At 36.5% G+C, this 24,697-nt stretch overlaps 1 protein-coding gene across 1 annotated transcript in view; it reads right to left on the reverse strand.

The window, feature by feature from the left end:
* Positions 1 to 1,088: 1,088 nt before the first annotated feature.
* MALRD1 (MAM and LDL receptor class A domain containing 1) overlaps positions 1,089 to 24,697 on the reverse strand; it is a 234,883-nt gene continuing 211,274 nt past the window's right edge. The window contains exons 36-40 of the mRNA XM_048323783.1: positions 12,472 to 12,554; positions 12,293 to 12,383; positions 3,934 to 4,009; positions 2,220 to 2,276; positions 1,089 to 1,501 (exon numbers count right to left, since the gene is read on the reverse strand). Of these exons, the coding sequence (XP_048179740.1) occupies positions 1,394 to 1,501; positions 2,220 to 2,276; positions 3,934 to 4,009; positions 12,293 to 12,383; positions 12,472 to 12,554 (415 nt within the window). The 3' untranslated portion in view covers positions 1,089 to 1,393. The remainder of the gene's footprint in view (positions 1,502 to 2,219; positions 2,277 to 3,933; positions 4,010 to 12,292; positions 12,384 to 12,471; positions 12,555 to 24,697) is intronic.

Raw genomic sequence — 24,697 nt, forward strand, 5'->3', positions numbered from 1 at the left:
TTACTTCTGCTCCCCGTGAAAAAACAAATCAGACAAAAAAAAAATCTAAGTCAAAAAGTAGTTCTGTGCCCCCAGGTAGAAAGATCTGTAGGTATATGGAAAGATATATAGATAATATAGAAAGATATAGGTTATGGTTATGCTAGGAAGAAAAAGTGAAAGAGAAACAAAACACTGCCAAACCCAAACCCAAACCCAAACCAAGGAGCCCTGTGCATGATGGAATGATGTATGCTTTTTTTTGTCTGGAATCTCAAAAGTCTAATAAATGTCAAGGAATTCAGCTTTCCCTGAATGAAGGTATTAACAGAGATACCATCTACAGTGCAGATGTCTGTTTTTATGCAATTTATAGGAGTTTAGTAACTTTAAAACTTGCCAATGGGTTTAAAATTAAGCAGACTGTAGAAATACAGGGAGGGAGAAAACACAAGCACAGCAGGAACACTTAAGCCTTCAAGCTAAAAATGACGATCGTGTAATGCAAGTGGGTATTATGGAAGATGACATTTTGTCAGGTTATTTAAAGCGTAAACACTGTAACAAGCTATGCCTGGTACCACAGAGGATGACAATCAAAATCACAAGGCACTCCAGAATTCCTCCCCAATATCTTTCTCATGGAGGCATGGGCTGACATAAGTTTCAGCTGTGTGGGAGGCCAACCTATTCAGCAGAAATATGGTTTCCTGAACATGCCCGTTTCCACCCTCTGTCAACCATGAAGCTAAATTTATCAGTAGCACTGTGGTCAGCACTGCAGAACCACAGAGCTGACCAGAGGGAAATTTGTTCAGATATAACTATCAAGGCTAATATTAAAAATATTTTTTAAAAATAAGTGCATCTACTGGTATGTCACATAGATGAATCACATGCTGAGCTGATATTCAAATCCATGATTCATGACCACTCTCAATTTAGTTCGATATGTTTCTAATTTTATAAAGACTTTTCTTTTGCTTCTGCATCTTGGAACACTAAAAGAGTCGGTTAAAATCCCTTTCTAATACAAAATTACAGAATCGTTTAAGTTATCATTTCTCAAATAATGGACATAAAAATATGATTCCCAAACCTTAAGAATCTGGATTTGATTAAACATTTTATTAACATACTAGAATTTGAACTGCACAAATGTAAAATGAATTCATGGTTATAATTATCAATCTCTTTCTGCACCAACAGAAATTACAGAAGACTATATATAATTATATTTTACTTATGTATGGATTTTATATTAAATATAAATTTACTTTCTGAACATAATTGTTTTAATAAAAGTAATTTTGTGATGAGTTATTAATTCATATTGCAAATACTACAGTATCATGACACTTTCAGATTTTATAACAAATCTTTAGGCAAAGTTATAATCAATATTGATCCTGTTTTATGTTTGTGTTTTCAAGGAACTGCATAATTTCTCCATGTCTTCTGCTGCTACACCATAGAGAGGATTTGGAAAAGAAGTATCATTCACATCTTCATTAAATGGATACTAAAACAAAAAAGAATTATATTTAAAATCCAAGTAATTAAATTAATTTTTTAAAATGCACATGCAAATGGCTGCAGCATTATTATAGAAGTGACATATTAAAAGAAAACCGTAAAATCGCTAAATATTTTTAGACCAGACTTTCAGCTGATTGGCATAGCTCCACGAAAATAATTACCTACCACATGCACCTGATCAAGTTATTTAACCTACTTCTGTATCTGTTTCCACCTTTTTTCCCCTTGTCTGCAGAGTCCTTGCTCTAATATACATTTAGAATTATTTTAGGGCAATCTCAATACAATAGTGTAATTGCATTGTCTCGCTAATTTTGGTACATGGTATTGTAATTTCCTTTTATTCAAGAGAATGGTTCTAATTTCCTTGAATGAGGAATGTACGAGAAAATAGGTAATATGAACTCTTCAGATAAGGATTTCAAGAATTCTAAACATTTTCTTCAGCATCTGCCCAGACTGAAACGTTTTGAATTAGTGTATGGTGTAACAAGTAGCTATGATGAGCAACATTAATAAAATTGTTATTATGAGGTCGTTGCCAACCAATTCAGTCCCAGTAATCTTTCTCAGATTCCCAGAGGTGCTAACGTTATAAGTAGCAATACACCATTGACTTTAAGCGATATTTTTCCCTTTCCTCTGCAAATGAACTTCCTTTACTAGCCCAACACATACCCTAGAAATGTGTTATTACATACCTCATGCCATGGAGAAACACTGATTTGAACGGCAGGCGAGGTGGCATACCCAGGAGGCTATAAAAAGACAAAAACTGCTTCAGAATATTTTTAGTGAGCTGAAAATAATATATTCTGCCATGTGGTGCCTGGGTAGCACACTCTATGGATCCAAAATGACGAGGCAGTATTATGAGCAAGAGCGTAGCTATGCTAAGCCCACATGGTTTTGGTGTTCAGAAAGGTTCAGAAGAATTGTTCTTTATGAAACTCAAGAGACTCCCACAAGTGCATAACTTGTGAGTATTCAGCTCGAGATAAGAGCTTTTGCTCACAGTTTGTCATATCTTTTGATTGATGGTATACCATTCAGATTTAAGTCTCACCAGACTTGGAGAAAACTCATAATTCCTGTTTTCTTTTAAAAAGAAGAATTAGTGTAAACATGTATTTTCCCAGTCTCAGAGAAAATAGAGGAAATTCTGATACATGGCTGGACTTCAATCACAATGCCTGGGGCCGTCTTCCATGAAAATGTCTCTCCCTACTCTGTGCTTCTGTTTTTCAACTTGCTATTAAATGAAGCCTGTCAGGAATCTATTTTTACTAAAATAAAAATGTCCTGATAAATTGGACATGATTGTTATGGGAATGTTTCCAACTTGGAGCTCTCACAAACTCCAACCTAAAAGTGAATTCATTTGATCTAATGTCTCTAAAATCAGGTGTAAGGACCCTTTTATAGAAAGTAAATGGCATGTCATAGTTAATCCTATTCAAAGCTGCAGCAGAATCTTATATTATTGACTGTGCAAAGAACAAGGAAGTTTTATTTTCTATTTCAAACCAAGCCTAGCTCTTCCAATGCTAATAAGGGTAGTATCAAAATGAGGGCAGGAAGGATACTTTAAATACTCCAAGGTTCTTTGTCTATATTATTTTAAATTATAAGCAAAATACCAGAGATATCTTCATTTTAAGTCAATAATTTATTTCTTGTTAAATGTAAGACATGAATTTTAGATATCATTGTAATTTGATAATTAAATCTTGCCTTTAAGTCTTTTGCTGCAATATGTTCACTTTTCTATACACAATTTATTCAAAAATTTCTTTGTTACTCTATCAGTCTCTTAATTCTGATCAGCAAATGGTACTAGGGAAATCTGTGACCATTCACTTGTTTAGTGTCAAGGTGAATTTTACAGTGATGGGAATTGTGATGTACATTTAAGGTACTGGGAAGGATTCTAAACTGTTTTATTAAAGTTAAGTGAGTGTGGGAAGGCAGCTTGGCTGCTGAATTATGCATTTTGTGTTTTTATTGTTGTTGGTGTGTTTCTGTTGTTGTGTGTTTGATTTTTTGGATGGTTTTTCTTGGTTTTTTGTTTGCTTGTTTGTTTTTTTCCCAGATACAAAAGGAGACAAGTCCCACTGAGATTCTTCTTATCTGTGTGTGGGTAAATATTTAATCCAAACCACCTTTTTTTTCCTCCGAATCACCAGCCCATAGTCGTAATAGTTATAAATATTGAAATGTTGTCAAAACTGATTTCAAACATTCCCATGTTTTCAAAATGCACTGGAACTGATCTGAGTACTGAGTCAATTTCTAATTCTCACTTCTTTTATTAAATAGCATTCACTGAGGGACTACACTCTTTTAATAGAAAACTATTTGAGGACTACAGCCTCACATTTTTCTGCACATATAGAAGCAGCTGTTGCTACTTACCTTTACTTTCCCAGATGAACTAGGGTCTTTGTACAATGGATTGGCAGATGAAGAAATAGAAGTTTCCTGCACTTTCCTTGAGAAGTCAAACAAAAAAAAGAGGAAAAACACCCACTGTATCACACAGGTTGTCAAAGAACAAAGCAGTTTAAGGTTGAAAAGACTGGACTCCAAAAAAGTAGGTGGCTAAATACATTTACAACTGAGTTCTACTGAAATTAATGAAATTGAACCAATATTCTGTAAAAATAATATTTAGGTTAAAATAATAATTTTCCATTTGTTGCTCCTAAAAATATATATGCTTTTGGATGTGCATAGAACTATTTAGTATTAATAAAATGCATGTATAGTGCTATATATTAAATATAACATATTACCGTAAAAGTTGCATTGCTATAATTTGTGTGCAAGGGATGAGATCATGTTCTTTCTGTGTTTTGCTATCACATTGAAATTCAGCTATTAACATGGTCTTCGGCTCCAAGTTCAAGAACATTTTAGTTATTTGTTATAAGTACTCCACTTTGCAATTAATTGGAAAAGAACTTGTATTTTGGGTCAAAATCATCAGCATCAGTTTTAAAGCTATAGAAGCTACCCATATCTTTTGCTACAATGCCAGGAATAAATAATCACTTGAGGTATTGAAATGCAAAATATTCATTAACACAATGCCTTAAACAATTTTTAATAGATTAATAGGACTAATTTTGCCATTTATGGGTCTCATGTCCATTACCCCATCTAGAGGTTTAAAGATATGCTTTCCTGATAGAGGTCTTCACATATCCTCATTTTTTTGGAAGCACTTATGACGTGTGCAGTTAAGCAGAATGGGGGTGGAATTTGCAGCCTAGATCTAAATTTTTTTCCCCTATAGATGACTTGTTGCCAATATTCCACAATGCTTGAAATCACAGAATCATTTAGGTTGGAAAAGAGCACTAAGATCACCGAGTCCAACCTTTGACTGATCACCACCTTGTCAGCTGTACTAAGTGCCATGTCCAGTCCCTTCCACCTCCAGGTTTGGTGACTCCACCTCCATGGGCAGTCTGTTCCAATGCTTAGCAATCGTTTCTGTGAAGAAATTCTTCCTGATGTCCAACTTGAAGTCCCCTGGCACAGCTTGAGGCCGTGTCCTCTTGTCCTGTCACTTGTTGCTGGGAGAAGAGACTGACCTGGCCACAACCTCCTACCTCAGGCAGTTGTAGAGAGCAATAAGGTCTCCACTGACCCTCCTTTTCCCCAGGCTAAACACCTCCTGCTCCCTCAACTGTTCATCACAGAAGTTGATCTCTAGACCCTTCACCATCTTTGTTGCTCTGGACACTACAGCACCTCAAAGTCTTGTAGTGGGAAGCCCAGAACCATCAAAGCTGTTCCAATACTATATAAAAAGCAACAGATGTATTAGTTAAAACTACTGAAGAATGAATCAGAAGCTAATCTTTGCTTTTGAAGAGATGCATTTAGTTTTTTGGGATTTTTTCCACAGTTTTTTTTTATGAATAAGAGCATATGCCTTGTGTACATAGAAATCTGTGCATGTGCAATATTCTAAGACAAAAAATTTCCCTAAAGCTTCCCATCAATCTTCATGATGGAAAAATAAATTTTCTTGTATTAAAAAGTGTTTCTGTTCCAAAGCTGCTCCTACAGGTGGTTGAAGCAGTGTCTCCCTAGAAGCTGATAGACAGGCTCTATGTTACTGTGGTAGGCAGGACTGAGGGGACAAGAGTAGTCACAGGAGCACAGCCCATGGAGATCTTGGGAAGGGAAGCTGCTCCTCAGTGGGAACCACAGAGGAGAACACACTGAATGATTTCTTTTGCAAATAATGAAAACCAGAATGGCTGCTAGGGAGGAGAACACAAGTAAGGTACAGGAATATTCTACCTTATGAATTAAATCAGTGCAAGAAACTAAGTTTGGGTTTTAGTCTAAACCAGACATGTTTCCCTAAAATTTTTCACAAGACTGTCAGAAAGTAATTGCTTCTAATGCCAGTCTCATAATTTATTTTGATTACCTGACACAACAATGGGGAGGGCTGAATATTTGAACCTGTTGATTTTTTCATTTGATTTTATCTTAACTGTAATAAATCATGATATTCTGATTCATTTAGTTAGCTTAGTGAAGCAATGATAGATTATTTATATATTAAGCCTTTATTTGCATCCCAGTTCTCCTGAATAAATTCCAGAAAATGTGTACAAAATTTACTTTTTACTCTAAAATGAAAGCATGGCTCACAAAATCTGAGGCCAGAAGCAAACTCAGATGAGAAGTTTTCAAGGAGATTGGCTCTGCTTCTAAACAAGTGCCCAAAGGGCCAGACTTGCATGCCTTAATTTTGGTGTCTCATTTAGACATCACAAAGCAACTGTATGGCCTAAAAGCATGATACGGAATTAAACGAATCAGTTCTGCTTACAGTCAGTCAAGACACTTCCAAAGGGCAACCCAAGTCACACAATCCTCAGTGTGAAGCACCCTTACTGTGCCAATACCAAATGGTGAGGGTACAGACAAGTCTGATTCATCACTCGCTGCTCCATTCAACTGAAGCAGTTTGTGCAAGACCTATATACAGCTTTTTTGGGCAAGAACATGCTGAGAACTTAGGTCTGTCCTGAGGGCAGGAAAGTGCTGAACACAGATCTCCAGCTTCCTCTACAAGGAGGATAACTAACCAGAAGGATACTGTGCCGAACTGTGGGCACCAAAAACAGTGCTGGCCAAGTTCTTCCAACAGCGTGTTTGTGGTTGCTGTGCTTAGTGCTGAAATCAGTCCTGTCTATGTCTCAAGCATTAAAATGGATTTTTAATTCAGCAGATTTCAGGTGCCCCCCCACTCTAGATCTGAATCATGAAATGTGCATGTATTGGTCACCTAATCTTAGGGATAATGGGAATTTTATGGCCAAAAATATGGGCGCTGCTTGAATTTATGCACCACAAACTTAGGTGGAAAATGAGCCTTCTTAAGTTCTCTCCTGTTCTTAAGAACATTTTTGCCAAAGCAGGGCTTTGAAAGTCACCTTGAGCATATTAACTTACACGTAATTTATGTTACACATGCACACAACATATATAAACACATAGATCCATACATATGAATATGTTTATACAAACATATATATTGTTACCCCCTGATTGTGAATGCAGCAAGCAATTCTTTCTAAGGGATATCAATAGTTATCCTTAAAATTTCAGAAATGTTTTCAAATTACTTAAAAAACCTTAAAGAATATGCAAGTGAAAATTTAATCACGTTTATACAAGTGCTAGAATCTATCAATTGGATGAAGTGGTAATTGCAGTGAAAAAGGAAAAAAAAAAGTTAAAAAAAATGAAAAATACTCAAATAAGTGTGTAAGGTAGTTTAGAGAGAACTGGGTTTTCTAACATAACCAGAAATACCACAATAGGAAAGGAGAGGATTAATCATCTTGGGTTGAGGTAACATAAGGCATAGTTTGCTAAGCTCGTCTGCATTCTTTAGTAGCAAAAACTACTGCCTTATCAGAGGTTTCTCCAGTACAATTTCACAAAGATAGGAAGAAGTTGTATGCTCCACAAAATACCCACCAGCGTATAAACAGACTGCTGAGTAACATAATTCTTATTAATGGAAAATTAAATATCTAGATTTCTTTCTCTTTAATTCAAGAGCTCATAATTTTGTACTTTTCAATGTACCTTCCAAAGAAAAACCAAATCTTTTATACAAGACACAGATTTTCATGAAATACAGTACTAGAGGAATGCTTATCATGTGGTTCATAACAATGACAAAATCCTACTGGGCCAAAGATTTAATTACAATTAAAATACTAATTAAAATAAATCCTTAAAAAAAATTTTAACGATGTGCTAAAGCTCCAGTTCTAAACAGAAACTAAACCCCAAGATCTTAATTTCTGAAGTGTATTTAAAATCTTTTCAGCTAAATTTAGGTTTGCTGAAGTAGGCTATATTTTGCACATCCCATGAAAGTAAAAGGAGGCATGATGCAAGGAGAGACTTTCCAAAAGCTGCATCTAAAATAATGTACAAGTCACTTGGATGTTTGATTCGACTATTAATATGCTGTCTGGGTTTCCTAAGTCTGTACTTTGTACCTTTTGAGTCATTTTAGGGAATATTTTTTTTAAATCAGTCCTTTGCAACTTTCATCTTAGTGATCTTGAAGGCTACAGACTACAGGGATTGGCTCTGTTTCAGCATGTTTCCTCTTGTTTCTATGCAATCATTCCTATGTGTGGTGGTCATGAGATGTACATCTCAGAAAAAGTGAAGACTTCTGACTACAGTACTCATCCTTCAGAACAAAAATATTCTGCAGAAGAATGAATGGATTTGGGTAGCAGCATTAGACTAATACAACAATTCCCAAACAACAGTTATGGCTGATGCTTTCAAATTTTGGTTTACTTTTTCCCATAAAACTGCACTTTTTCTCCCATTATACATGAACTGTATCTGTCTCTGTTCCAGTTCACAAGCTGAAAATGATTCAATAAATGTCATTATACTATCATTGTTTATCACTTTGGGATGTAGGAAGTGAGGCACAGCCAGCAATGACCTCTGGCAGCCCTTCAAATCTGTTTGGAGAGCTTCCCTTGGAATACACCACCCGTTCCTCCACACCAGACCTCCAGAAGGGTATGGCCTAATTGCAGAAAGTCTGGCAAGAGCAACTGGGAATCATCATAATTATAAGTAAACCTTAACTATGGAGAAAGGCAAAAGCACTGAGCTTCTTTAGCCTGAAAAAAGCAGCCTGTAAGGAGGCATGACAACTGCCTTCAAGAACAGAAAAAGCTTCTACACGGAGGAAGGGAATGATCTGTTATTGTCCATAGGGAATAGGAATGAAATTATAAACAGACATATCAGTAGTTAGAAAACAACTTTCTAACTGTAAACTTCTTTCTACCCAAGGTACCAATATAGCCCGAGGATGCCATCAAACTCATGTTGATAGAGGTTTTTAAATGCAAACTCAGGAGTGATACAATTGAGTCTGTGATGTGGCAGGATGAAAAATGGCCTCTGTGGGCCCTTTCTTCCCGTGATTTTCTATCATTTTAAAATACTTTCTTGGAACACCTCAGTTTTTCACTCTTTTGCTTGTGTGACAAGATACATTGCTGAAATGCTCTGGAAAATTTAATGTACTGTGTTCATTAAGATTGACAAGACTGATAATAGCTGTGGTACATTGGCCTTGTAGCTGATGGCACAGATCAAGAACAGGAAAAAAACAAACTGAAAGGACCAGGGATGTTGTCTGCTTTGGAGGCAACAGCAAAAAGGCATAGCTTGGCTGGGCAGAAAGTTAATTACTTTTCATACTCTCATATTTCAAATTACAATGAAGCATTAGAAGGCAGCTGCAACAAAAAGGAAGCTAAAATGAAGCTTTTCTTTTATTTGGTCAATAAGGACAGATGTCACTGATGGAGTGGAGTAACTGGCAGCCTTCCCTTCTGGATTAGGAAACATCATCTCTATAGTGCAAACAGGAATGAGAGAAACTCATAAGCTTCCCTGATTTGGGGTTTCTGGGTTACAAAAGGTTCACATATCCCCAGCTGGGGACTGGGAAGTATCTGGCATATCTGAATGCCATCATGGTAATGAAGTACGCTGCTGCCAAGCCATGTAAGGCTGCTTTTGTCCATCAGGAAGTAAACTTACATGGTGACTTCCAATAACTCCCGCTCAGTAACGGGAGCCTTTAAAGCCTGCAGATCAGAAATTAAATTCGGCAAAGGAGATGGAAAAGGACAGAGCAAAGGGGAAGTGAGGCATCCTTTCTGGGTTGAAAGGAAGGGTTAAGGCACTATTAATGTTTCTAGAGAAGAAGAAGAAGAGGGACAAATGTGAATTAGGTTCTCACTGCTGTTAGTGACAAATTTCTAACCGACAATTGCCTGAGGGGTCCCCAGCCTACCCCTACTGCCTCCTACCAGGTTTTATGATTAAAAAAAAAGAGTTATATTGGACTCTTGAACTTCTCCAGCTCTTGTGCACATTTCTGTACTATTTCCATTGAGACTTAGATGGACCTGCACACCATTTTAAGATGTTGTGGGAGCTAGCACCTACAACTCCTAATGTGCCTCTGGAGAGCCACCTGCCAATGCCTGCATGGGTGGGTCTATACCAGTAAAACAAGAGGATACTAATAGAAATTACATAAAAACAGCTAGAAAATAAATCTATCAAAAGGTAGTAAATACAGCTTCAAGTGCGAGGCAGCTTCCCTAGAGTGACTCTAGTGCCTAATGACTTTAAGAAAACTACATGGGTCAGGAGGGCTAAAAGCAGACACAAGAGAAAACTAACTGTAGGAAAGTATCATTTATGTGCCAGTAAATTCCTCTCATTCATCAAATTCCTTAAAAAAAATTAGGAATAAAGTCTCACTCCTCTGTGTGGTGCTGTCACATTGTACATTTTACAGACTTACGCAACACAAATCACTTCTTATTATAAAGTCTTATCCTAAAGATCCAAACTTCAGTACAATACCATTGGCTGCATTTTGACTGGTCCCTTCTGGTTAGTGATTAAGCAGTTCAGGAATAACTCCCTTTAATTTACTACTATGTTTCCAGCTGTGATTTTTGTATACCAAATCATGGCAGCCACTATGTAGTTGAAGAGGAAGAGGTAAACTACCTGGATGAGCTTATCTTCTCAAATTCAAAGTTTTGGATTTCATTGTTTTCACAATTTCAAACAAATTGCCATTTATTAGCTAGATTATTTCTTAGCAAGATGCTTATAAAAAGCATTTTAACTTACATGTTGAGTCAACTGTGATTAAAAACAAGAGAAATAAAAAATTTTGTTTGTAGTGTGGGCAAAATAATTTGACAATCTCAGTTTCTAATAGACAAAACTAGTAATCACAAAAATTTCCATCATCATAATTTACCTTTATGGAAACTCCAAAGAAAACAATCAAGACCTCAAGCTTTGTTCTGTAAGCTTGTCCAACCCTGTCTTTCACAGCTGTAGTTCTCTGCATATCAAGGCTGTGGTATATTCTTAGAGCCATACTAAGAAGATCCTCATTCATCCCTGTTTTAATACATACCTAATAGGACCATATTGTGTAGCATCATATTGCAACAGGGTAAAAAAAAGACTGCTTTTTTTAAGCATATAATTACAAGAGAAGAAGAAATATTCCTTAAATACAGATATGTGGGTAAAAGAGATGTGAATGGCAGTGCAGTAACCTTTAAGCAGACATTTATTCAAGAAAAAGGTAAGAGGAAGTGTTGAGAGCACAGGAGAAGTAGTGTAAGAAAAAACAATATTTTTAAATTAAAACACCATCAAATATGTTTTGAGAAATTAACCTTTTTCTTCCCAAGATAACTACTGAAATCACGAAAAAAACCCCAAAATCCAGCAGCTCTTACAATACAAGTAATCTTGCAATTCTGAAGTGCTTTTCCATATGTGTGCCTTAGCAGGTTGTATTAATGTGAATGAATTAAATCTTAAAGACACATGAAATCAGATAAGGAAATGTTATTCCTGCTTTAAAGAAGAGGAAGGAGATGTAAGGAAAGCAGGTGAAGCTATGCACTCAATTAACAGAAGCCCAACCAATAAAGGTTCCTGCTTCAACATTTTGCTTCTGTGTCCATAGACAGCTTTACCTGTCAGGGGAGCATGCAGAGATAGGAGACATGTCAGCAGCAATAATGTCCGGGCAGGAGTCTGCACAGTTTAGTAGATACTTTGGGAGATAACAACATCCCCAAAGAGAGGAAAGTCTATATCAGAGAACAAGTTTAAAGGAAAAGAGACAGCTTTGAAGATGAACTCTGGAGAAGAAAATGAAGGGTCAGGAAAATCTAGCAATGCAAAAATGGACAAGAAAACGCACAACAGGAGTTGTGTGAAGCAATACAGAAGTTAGAGAAAAGCAAACAAAAAGAACCTCTTATATTAGGGAGGAGAGAAAAAGCAGAGCTTATCAGAGGCATGACAGGAAGGGCTTGTAAATACATCTGTGAAATAGTGAATTGTCATTTGAAGGCATATCCTAAAAACCTCTGTATTTTATAATTTAGGAGTACTCATACAATGCTCCGGTCAAAACATTCTAGGCAATCAAGCCATTGCTCATTGTTTCCAGACTGGGTCCACAAAGGTCAGCTTTTGTCACAAAGTTATGTTTTCTGCTCAGTGCTGCATACGAAGACAGATTGTCTTCAGGGAAGATTTAAAAGTTGAAACCAATGAGACTGGGCAGTTGGCCATTGCTTTGTGCCATATTTGTGTCTGCTATACGCAAAATAAAAGTTTCACTTACTTTTCTGGCACTTTTGTCTTCAAAAGAAAATATAAGGCAGCAGCTGTAATTTTAAGCAGTAAGAAACCGATACCCAATCCAATCCAAATATCTGCAAAATAAGAGCAATCAAAGACAGAAATAAGTAAAACGAAAGACTCAAAGCATGAATTGAAAGATATTTCTTTTTACACACCTACCATTTTGTAGCAGACTTGAAGTTGGAGACTGAAGAGGCGTAGCACTTATGTGGCAACGGTTTCCTTTCCATCCTTTTCCACATCTGTGAATAAAACAGGAATTTTTGAAAAAGGGAGAGAAGAAAGGATCAGAAACAGTGATGAGCACAGAGGAAATGCCAATGTTTTGAGCACTTTTGCCAGAGACTAAAGCTTATTCGGGAATCACAAAGAGCAGCATCAAAGTTAATACAATGGAATGTAAGTGAGAAATACACAAAACAAACTTAGAAGAGAAGAAAATAAAATAAAACTCAGTTCAAAGACTAGAATTGGCTTTCTTGTCCATATTGCCATCGTATTGTTCTCTCACAGCAAAAGAAATTTGACTAATTTCCCTGTATCACCCGGGTGAGGGCTAAATACATTTCTGAGTTGAGGAACTGGGACCCTAATGTAGAGAAAGACACAGAATTAGATATGAGAAAGATGTTTTTCTCTCATCACCTAATTTGCCTCTCTTGTTTTTCCATTTTTTTGTAGAAATAATACCTCTCCAAAAAATGCCTCGTCAAAGCCAAAGCTACACTTGACTGGAGCCATGTAAAATTATTCCTAAGTTTCTGTTTGGTAAAATCCAGTCTTGATTTGAAGTGACCAAAATACAAAATTTCTGACACAAGCTTTGCTCTTTTGATTTACACTTGTTGCTTAATGGTTAATCACATTAATCAGAAAGGTCTGTATCAGTTGTCTCTTCAATTTGCCTCAATTAAGCCTTTGTCTACTTGCTTTTACTGTGGCCTTCTCTCTCCACCAGAAGGAAGGGACCCTGGACACCCAGGTGAGGGTCAGCTGCCTTTGCTGAGACACATGTGGTTTGGGGAATCTCAAACTGGCTGCAGTGTAAAGGGTTATCAGGGGGATGGCCACATACTGACATCTGAATTTCAGGCACCCCACATGATGGAACTCCACCTTGAGTGTACTGATGGAATGACTTCTACCAGCTTTCCAATTATGTATGTATGGCTGGTGATGTATGAGCTTCCTAAATTTTAAACTTTTTTTAGAAGGGACCATCAGAAAGAAGTGATGGTAGTAGTCCAGTTTCAGTCCTACTAATGTCAAATGCATGGAAAATTCATTTCACTTATGATTTCTGTCTTTACAGTTTCACAAACTATTAATGTGGGCTGGAATGTATATCGAGATGCTTTCTAACTGCAACACCACAATTTTTTTCCATAGTCACCAATTTTTAAAATGTAATTTTGAAATTGTGGTTTCCTCTCCTTAAATATGTAGTGCGAAACTTCACATATACACAATTAAGTCTTTAAATTAATGTTATTTAACTTGAACATGTGAGAGAGGACTTCCTGCTATTTGCCATAGTTTAGCACAAGGTATTGGCTACGTGCCTTACCCTAGCAGTTGCACACTGAGTTAAACCAGGCATTTCAGGAGACGAGTGCTTCATTTTCCAGAAAATGACTTAAGAGTGGTGGATGTAGGGAGAGGGAGGGTGGCATGATAGGAGCAGCAAGAATCTGCAGCTGCAGTGACAATTAGAATCCTTGAAGGATCAGGGCATGTCAGAAACCAGATCGATATCCCAGTTTCAGACATGACAGGAGGGTGACTTCACTAAAGACCAAAAGAGACTGATGCACAATTTGTTGCAGTTCAGTGTCTGATTGAAAAACTGTGGCCAGAGACAATGGCATAAGGGAAGTACCAGCCCTACTCAAATGCAGTGGGCAGGGAGAGATTTTACTTAACCCATTTACCTCACAGATGGGTTTTCTGTGGTTAAAGGGTTATCTTGTTCAAGGTTAGTAATTGATATAATAATGAATCCTAGCTTTAGAAACTGGAGCCAGTAGCATATTCTGACATGTTAACTTTAAAAAAAAAAAAGGTATAATTTCAGCTGACAGCTCTGGCTGATCTGGACACCCATCGTATTCAGTGACTGAAAATACCTGATATCTTCAATCCTCCTTCTTCAGCATACTACAAAAAATCATGTCATTCATAAGCTGCTCTTTTATGCAGACTGATGACATAAAAATGTCAAATTGCAGCTGGGCTCATACCAGGCTCTGTGGATCCATGTAGAAACATTGCAATCTGATGGTAATCACCCATCAAAAGAATTTTCTGATTGCTTTCAATTGTATAATTTCCTTTCTCCCTGTTTGCCAGATTTTCTGTTGAATTAGATATGCTTTTAACCAAAATTGGCCTCTTTCTTGTCACTGCAGAACTTACCTGACTGTAAAAGAATGAATAAAGAAAACAGATTTGCAGCTGTGCACAAGCACTACTCAGAGTGGCAATGAGAGGTGCCATTTGCTGGTTTGGAGGCACCAGGGCATAACTCCCCTCAGAGCTGCAAAGAGGTAGTTCTCATGAAGCAGATGTGTGTCCTGGTAGGAGTACAGGAAAGCTCTACTACACAGAAATATCTAAATATATATTCATATGCTGCACTTCCATTTATTAATGGAATATTTCCACGTATTCATGCTATGAATACGTTTGAATCGTGGGTAAAAAAGTTAAGCATCTTTTAGTTTGTCTTCCTATACACACAGGTTTTATAATCAGCTACAAACTCTCTTGGGTTGGCCATTCATTCCTCTTCAAATCTCTGAATGCTACATGACACACACCACTTAGGAATCTGATGTCAGACTATCAATGTGCAATTTTGGCTAGTGAAATTATTTTCCACTGTGTCCATCTAGGTTGTTACCATAAGTGTCACCAACATTGCTTGAGAAAAAAAGGGGGGTAAAAATGGATTAAGGTGGAGCAAAGATAATATCTCTGGATAAGTTATATCCAGATATTATCTCTGGATAATATCTCTTGGTAAGCTATAAGGACAAATTCAAAAACAAATAGATGGGAAAAATATTGTAAAGCATGAAGCATGGGAACTATTTTATAGGGAGAGGGAGGAGTCAAGGCAAAAAAAAGACAAAGATAGTAAAGACAACATAGCTAACCTTAAAGACCAGGATAGAAAAGGAGTGCTAAACAACAAAAAAATTTGAAGAGTGAGTGTATCAGTTGGTTAATTGCTCCCACATGTATCTTCACACATTAATTTATCTGTTATTTTTTAACTTTGACAGGGGATCTTAGCAATCATCCCTGCCACTGAGGCAAGATATAAGACTGCTCAAAAAATCTGAGTTATAATTTGGAGAGTCATTCAACTCTTTATAATATTTCTTTTTTTTGTTACTAACAAAATTCCATCTTCTCAAAAAAAAAAGAAAAAAGACAAGAAAAAGTAATAGTTACAGCTAGTTTAGAAGCCTGCAACTTTCAGTGAGGGTCCAAGAAAAACATGGGAAAATTGCTCATTAATATCCTTGGCTCTCAGATGATACAAACATTGCCTCTGGCTTTTAATGAAGCCAAGCATTTCTGTGCCCAGAATACAGGGAAGTTTGTCTTAAATATTCAAAACAATCTTGTTTCATAGATGTCTTGCAAGATTTTTTTCCTTTTATATCTATCATCTGTAGAAACTCTAGCTGATTACAGTGATAGCTGTGGTGGAGAAATCACTCTCTAACTTGAGAGGAGAGAATAAAATGAGATTTCTGGTACCAATATCTGCCAGTAACTTAGATTAGAGAAGATAACAGTTCTACAATATGAAGGCAAATAAAATATAAATATTTTTTATCGAACTACTCCAGTTATTTCACTCTACTAGAAAGCTGAGGGATACTTTCAAAACAAACAAATATTTTAGGTATGGTCTTCTATAGAATAGTTGGAGGTTTTGGTAAGAAATCCAGAAGATTGAGAATCTTTTACAGGTTTGAAAATGCTATACCACTATATATGATTTTACATTTAACAAAATCCAGAAACCATTGCAGGCAATAACCAGCCAATCAAACTATTTTAGAAGCTATGCAAAACTTACATGACAAAACACAGAATCTATTAAGAAATGAGGTACATGTACCCCCTTCTGTGAGTCTGACTCCCCAGAGCCTTCTGCCTGTACAGTCTTTTGCAGCTATGTAAGCTGGGTATTGAAATGATGTTCTTGTCATCTACTGACTTTTCCTATAGGCTTCACACTCTGTCCAATGCATGAAGTATGAGGCAGTTGATACAACACTGGAAGAGTCCCTCTTTTCATTGAGGAATAAAATAAAAATATTGGGAAAAAAAGGTGGTAAGGGCAATCATGCTATTAGTTTACAGTGATTTTGAGGAGATGGATGAGGTTTGCTTAGGTGTTTGTACTGAGGGCACAGAATACATATTTCTGTGCTTTTGCATCCACAATAAAATAGTCTCAACCCTCAGACCTGGTCCTTTGACTTACTGCAAACCTGTATCTGTGAATAACAGTAATAATACCAAGCATCTTTATAGGAAAGCAAGTCAAACTTCACTTTTGTACTGTGCAATCCTTGAGAAAATCAATCCTGACATGAACTTTAATTACTCTAACAGCTCCAGGTAGGTCAGAGAAGCCTTTGCATGCACCCAAGAGATGACTCACTTGAAGTCCAGATAATGAAGGAGAACACTCTTAATTACCCATCCACTGCTGTGCATGGACTGTACTTCTGGGAGGCTGATAAGTTGCTTCTTCAAAGTGAAAATTACTTTTCTCTCTAGATGAGAGCAGCCAATGCTGTTGTGGTGTAAGGACCTTACGGAGTACAGATCAACCATGTCTATGTGTTAAATCTTCATTAGCAAGATAATGGAGGTTTTGAAGAGCTTCCTTAATAATCTTCTGCTATTTTATTTTTAAGACAGACAATTCTGAAAATACTCTGAACTTATCACTTGAGCCATGAAGCTGAAATTCCACATTATTTATGTACAATTAATTCCCTTGGACTAATGACATCTTCACTAATTAGCAGCACCACATTTTACAAAAGTGTTAAGCTTATCTGAAATACACATACAGCCATTGCAATCCATTTAGACAGGAAACTCCTCATAGTTGAAACAGGAGGAGCAACAGAGAAAGACAGATGAAACAGCACTTGAATACTTCCATCCCAGTGCACATCCTAATCTATCCTGCCTGACAAAATGTCTTCTGCTATTAGCAAGTTCTTATGGAAAAGTCACCCTGGAAGGGAGAATGTTAACCCTTCAAATTTGCTTCCAGTATTTCCAACTCACTATTCCCCATATACATATTGGTAATGCAGAGGAAAGAACTTAGCATTGCCTGTGTTGCTGCATCTAGTGCCTGAGGTTGTGGCTCATCTCACTTGGAATGAAAAATAAAAACCAGACAAGGTTTCTGTTGTTTTCCATGTTCAGTCAGGACAGGTTTAATCCACAAGAACATGTCTGCTTGATACACTGCTTCATTTCAGAGTATCTAAGCACACCTCCTTTTCCTATTTTCATCTGAAAAATCTGTTATACAGAAAACCTAATCTGTTATGTCTTGTGTACATTCAGAGTGACCAAAAGCTATTCAGCCAAATATTTAGTGTACATGATATTAACAGTATGTAGATTGAGGCAGTAATACATGGGTGATTGTAGTTATACATTCCTCTGAACATGACTGTACACCTTGCAATATCCTTTAGAGACTGTTCTTATGAATCTGCTACAATGCAGTGAGCCAGTACCTTCTGTGTGAACTCAGATTTGCCATTGCTGTGTATTTGCTGTTTATAATACATTACAAGGGCAACATTACACATGAGTGCTGACATTATTTGGGAGCTGTGCCATGTATGCCTACATGCTGTACAGCTGCTGTATTGCAGTGCAGACTGCTCCAGGAGTGGTGTAGGAGGATACAAGGGAAAAAACCCACCAAAACCACAACTCTAGTTCCTCACAGAAAACAGAGACTTTACATCTCTCTGCTATATCAGTGTAGAAGTTTCTCTGCTCACTAGTCTTTGCAATCAGTACTATGCAAAATAAGCTTCACTAGACTCTTGATGAAAACAGCAACTCTTCATTCCATTATGAAGGAAGAAGTAAACTCTACTTCAGCAAAGTAGTTATCCTTTTGCACACATACTCCAAAGATCCCCAGATGCTGTAAACTCCCAGTAGCACTGCAAGGTAGAGAGGAGCAAGAACTCCCCATAATTGGTCATAAAAGAAAGCTAACTAAACTTCTGAATAGAATTATATGATGTGACTGTGTATGATAACAAAGGCCTGGATTTGAGGACCTAGATATGGCTTCTATTCTGAAAACTGTTAAAATTCATAACTGGCAAATACAAATGAATCAACATGAAGGAGAGCAATATGAGGTATAAACAGATCCTAAATGAGCTATAAGTATTCTGAGAAAAGATCTATGCATCCTCATAGATTATTCAAGGAAAGTAATGGCTCCCTTCGTATCATAAAAGCATGCAGTATGCATAATGAGTAAGATAGAAGACTTTAGAGATTACAATGATTAAAGTCATATGGCAGAGACTGAAAAGATCAGATTTAATTTATACAGAAGATGAGTGGGAGCAGATATGCTGAAAGTAAACAAAATGATATATGGTAAATGGAAGAAAAATTGTGTGTTGCTGTCTATCTTCTGGAACATTCAATCAAACTGAAAGGAAATACATCTTAAACTAATAATAAGGAACCTATTTGTTACACAATTCTTAACTGACCTGAGGGAGTCCTTGCCACAGCAAGTCTTAGAAGCCAAGAACTTAATGATATGTACTGCAGAGAGCTCCTTAAATCAGATAATGAAACTCTTTAGAGATTGCACAACTCAATGTGATAACTGATGGCAATTTGGAAGAAAATTCATATATTGGCATCATAATCTTTTACGTGTATCTTTTCCCTAGTGTGTGCTGGGACCTACTCCCAGGTCCCTAGTATGACACACTGATTACTCATGGCTCTTATAGCCACAATGAGAGGTTCTAATTACAGCCTGAGTTGAATAGGAGAGCTGTTATAAGGAAGGACTAGGTCAGTGTATCTAATTGCTTTTTATAGAGAAACACAATGAAACTGTGGTAACCAGTTTAAAGGTTTAGAGCAGAACTTAATTCTTCTAACATTAACTACCTGGGAAAGGAGGTATCTAGAGACAGTCTGGACAAAATTAGACTACCTGAAATAAGACCAATACTCACTGGGTCCTTTACCATTGTCTGTAACAGTGTCACAATGAATAATTCAGATTGGATAGATACATTTAACTTTTTCACAGCTAGGCAAGAGGAAAAACACCTTAATGTTTGCTGTTAAATGTTGAAACAGAAAACAAGGAACTTCTGGTCTTAGAATAAGAGCATGAAGGTGAGTTTTGTATCATGGACAGCTGGTGAATGACTTCCTGTTAGGTGCAGGCAAACTGTTTCTCCATTGGGGAAGGGTAAATGCTTTCTCTAATGTCTGTCATTTTAAACAGAGAGGTTGGAAAATTTCAGAGCAAATATTTCTTCTCTGAAATTAGTTGATACATGAAAAAGCTTATATTTCATGGAGAATTTGAATTTAAATTTTAAAGAAATTCTGTCAGTACCTGAAACTTGCCTGACCTGCCTGATTTCTTTTTGCCTCCTAACCTAAACACCTCAGAACAAAATAAAATTTTGAAGTTATTCTGATGAGAATTACACTGATCTGAAAAACAGTGGCTTCTCTAAAATTCTTTCTATTTCAGACCAGTGTCTGATAGTCTTGCACATGACAGAGATTTTCCAGGGGATTTAATCCTATCATAAGGAAATGCAGACCTATATGGAAAGTATTTACTGTGTCATTTGCATTTGTGCATTTACACTTTGATGAAATAGGCCCCAGCAGAATTTATTGAAGGTTGGTATGTGACATGCACTGAGTTTTATGGCACAGATTTATTCAGCTGCAGCAATGAAGCAGAAGTATGTATCTACAGCAGATGGTCAGACCTGAAATCCACCATTTAAACAATTACACTCTTTTTTATGCTACCTTTTCCCACCTTCCTAAATAATAGTTTTCTGATAACAGATTTTTCACTACTATATCACTGAGTTAAAAGCTCCAGTGAGACACATTGTGAAGCTACTCCTGGCACTGAAGAAAGAATTTGCTGCTAAATTCAGCAATGAAATGACTATTCACTTAGCTAGATAATAAACAAATTAAAAGTGTTAAGATTTCTTTAAGAAGAAAAAAAAGTGATTTTTTTAAAATAAAATTTTCCCTAGGACAAAACCAGTATTTCAACCCTACTTTACTTAAAGGTCAAACTACCAGCAAACATATGATTTAATTCTAACTGATGCTGACATGAGACATCCACACAACAGAGAAAGAAACAACTTGAAACAATGCAGTAGGGACACAGATCACTGATGACTGGAGATAAGAGCCCAAATTACAACTGAGTTTCTGCCCACTGCTTCTGGGGCTGTGCTTGCAAAAAGCGACCCTCAGAATAAATGGCTTTGTCCATAAAATATTCTTATCATTTTAAGCTTGGATAAAGCAGTGAAAATTAGTCATTTTATGAACTAGAATCAAAATATGGGATACTGTGAGCACTGGGCTGGCACCTTGTCAGCTGAGGGAAGTTTGGTGCAGGTACTGCAAGCGATGTGCTTGGCACGTAGAGCATTTCTCTAGTGAGAAACGTGACCAATCTCCTCCTTCTCTGGCTCTAAGGAGCCTTGGAGATTGAAGTATTACACATTACTGTTTGCTTCAACAGTTTAGGTGCTGCTGTAGGGATACAGATTTCTTGAGTAGGTTCATATGGCAAAGTGAAAAATTTCTCTGAAGAGATACACCTTATCTTAAATCAGCTGACAGAAAAGAAGCAGTCCTTCATGCCAGCCTGCCTATCCATCTTGTTTCCCAGTTCTTTCTTCCTCTTTTTTTTCTTTTTGTCCAATATTACATGCCTTTCTTTCTTTGACCTTCTTATTCTTCTCTTCTGTCCCTCCTTCCATTTTGCTCTTTGTGGAATGTGCATTTGGAGCTGATGTTTGATTTGCTCTTGAAGAGCACTCCAAGTAAGGGAAGAATATAGAGAGAAAGAGGGCAAGGAGAGAAAGAGATAGAGAAACAAAACCTCTGGAAAACATGTTTTACATATCTGTGTCTCAAATATAGACCTTAGCTGCAACTTTTAGAGGGCTGAATAGAGATTAAGGAATGACCTGACAGAAAGTCTGGCTGTGCAGATGTATTGACAGCTGGTAGCAAAATTATTTTGCTTTCAAAATCAGCACTGATTTCACATTTAAGCAAAATTAGGAAATAATGCAATAAATTATAGAAGAGACCTGCTCATTTCACCGAAGAAAAAGCTTTTTGCTTGAATTACAACACTGTGATAGAACAGATAGAGTTCTGTGTTAGTAAAAAACCTGATAAAAGATCTGAATATGTTTACAGTGCCTGTGTTTTATCACAGAAACCATTGTTTTATTGCTTTGTTTTTTGCTAGATTATGGGTTGGGTTTTTTCTTTTTTTGTTTCATTTCATTTGTTTGTTTGTTGTTGTTATTATTGGTTTTGGTTTTGTTTGGTAATTTTTTTCTTGTTTGTTTCTTTTGAGGTTTTTTTTGGGGTGTTGTTTGTTTTTTGGTGGAGAGTTCTGTTTGTTTTGTTTTTAATATTTGGTCTTATTGCTTTTAATCAATAATACTAACAATACTACATACTCACTACTTTGCACTATAGCTAAGTAAGAAATAAGAGGTATTTATTTCAGTCAGTTCATGTATCTGCTTTTCACTGCAGTTTACCCTGTGAATAGCTTTCATATGAATGAATCTACAATGTCCAGGTGAAATTAAATAGTTATTTTGAAAGCTTACATCATGGAAGTATTTTGACTATATTAAACTACAAACTTGTCACAAATAATAAAAAAAAGTAAAAAAAAAAATTTCTTTCTTTTTCTGCTGCCCCTTTTCAGCATTGGGTTATTCATTTTATCAGCTGAAATGGTCGGCTTTAACCAGAGCCTGCCAACACCAGACATTGCTCCTGGCAGGTGGATTGTTGTATATATTGGAGATTATAAATCATTTTGTCATTCTGAGACAGTCACAAATTTATCTGCTTGCACAGGGGACAGCACTGTACAATAACATCTTATGCTGCTTCTCACTGTTGTACAAGGGAGGTGCACAAGTACAGGCTAAGATTACATCAACACAAACACATTCTTTAAACATTTTCCTTGGATTTTAAACATATGCCTATATGAACAAAAACCCCAAACCAAACAAAAAAGACATGAAACTTCTCTTTTGCTTGCCATCCATGTGCCAGAGAGACAGTGGTTTACACTCTGAATTGCACATCACCCAGAAAAGACTTAAGTTCTGCAATGAGTTCTACACATGCCAGTGTGCCTCATAGAAAATAATGTAGGGATGTTGTCTCTGCCTAATTTGCAGGTATTAGAGGTGAATTTCACAGATGCTTGGGGAATTCTCTCTCTAGTCTCTTGTTATCGAGTTAAATTTATGGAATCTTCAGAGGAATGACCTTTAAACAATTTATGAGAACCTAAGACACTTTAGATGCAATAAAAATAATTTCATCACAACATTTCTTCCAGCTCCACATTCTCTTAGTGTTGTTATGGTTACAGAGTGAAGACTCGAGAATTTAGGAGAAGATGGAACGAGGATTCCCATGCAATTACAATTCAAACCCTCAGGTATGCCTGTTCAAGCCCATATTTAATTGGAAGATCACAAACTTGCCACGGACCTCCCTCCCAAATCTAAGGTTTAATTCTGGTATTCAGTGTTTAGCATTGCAACATGATTATAATCATGGCATACTGCAGATTCACAATACCAAATTAAAAAAAGGAAAGAATCCAACAGAAAAACCCCCAATTGTTATTATGAATAGCTAAATCATCACTTCTGTTCTTAATATTTAAACCTTCAAGTGTCAGCACTTAATACTACTCTATTTATTGATATGAAGAGAAATTTGAACTCCAAGTGCATTCTTGAAACTTTTATTGAGGAGAATAATAGGTCTAAGTGTGGTTTATTTGAATTAGTTTGATAGAAGAGCTAATTTCAACTGTTATACTTGGCACTTCGATGAAGCAAAATCTTTCCTGTGATCTTTCACATGTCACATATTTTTAATAACATATGGTAAGCTATAGCTAATGATAGAAAAATTTCTAACAGCATTCCAGCATCCATTCAGTAAAGTCTTCTCTTGGTTACAGCCACAGAATATGCAGTACAGATGAAGAAATGAGAACTATTCCCCTGATGTTAACACTACTGTGCAATGAATCACTGTACATAGAACAATTCAGAGCAGCCTTTATGCTCCTTTAGCATGTACTGCCAGGCAGAACAAAAGCCTAGTTAGCCTGCATTGCTGGTCAACAGCCCTAACAGACAGAGGCAGTATCCAAAAACCTGTAAGATCAAAGAATCCTTGCTATGTTCTGTTTTTCTGCTGATGATTTTATGGCAGCACTTGGGACAAGGTGGCAGGGAGCCATGACAAACATTCTGTATCAATAAGGGGCAGATTTACATTTCGTAAAGCCACAGGACTGAGAGGTTTATATAAGCTGAAGTCAGCTTTTATATAGCTGAAAAAGTGATTTCATTAACCCACTTCTCGTCATCTAAGGACATTGCAATTTTTCATCTATTTGGAATAAAAAATGTATATTTTTTTCTGCAGAGTTCCTAGCAGATGATTTTTTTTTTTTTTACTGCTCTTGAAACAGTCTGTTACAAAGCTGGTACAATGCTCTGCCTTTATTCTTCTACACCAAATAGCTGAAAACCAAGACAAGACAACAAAATTTCCCAAATATCTTCAAATAATTATAATAAGAAATGTATCGCATTGATGTACATTGGTTCCTTTTTTCTTTTAGAGTAAATAAGTTTGTAATATATTATATTATTACATATATGTTCTCAAATATGACCTGAGGTAATCAACTCTCTAGTGTGTAAAAGGAGACTGAACTTATTTGCATAAGATAATTTACAATCTTTTGAGTGAGGTTAGACATTGATGTTTTCAATTTCTTTTGCTAGTTTTTTTTTATTAGCAGGTTTTTTTCACAGCACTTTTTTTGACACTGTTAATGTAAAAACAAGAATAACCCTAAGTTTATCCTTCTTTTTGTGAGGTAATTGATGACCTTCCTCTTTACACTTTCCAGTTTTTTCATCTAAAAGTTTCCTGCCTGTTCTTCTCTGTCCTTTTTCTTGTCTTGGGAAATAGTATAAGT

This window comes from Corvus hawaiiensis, chromosome 1 (assembly GCF_020740725.1).
Source record: "Corvus hawaiiensis isolate bCorHaw1 chromosome 1, bCorHaw1.pri.cur, whole genome shotgun sequence".
NCBI classification, from domain to species: Eukaryota; Metazoa; Chordata; class Aves; order Passeriformes; family Corvidae; genus Corvus; species Corvus hawaiiensis.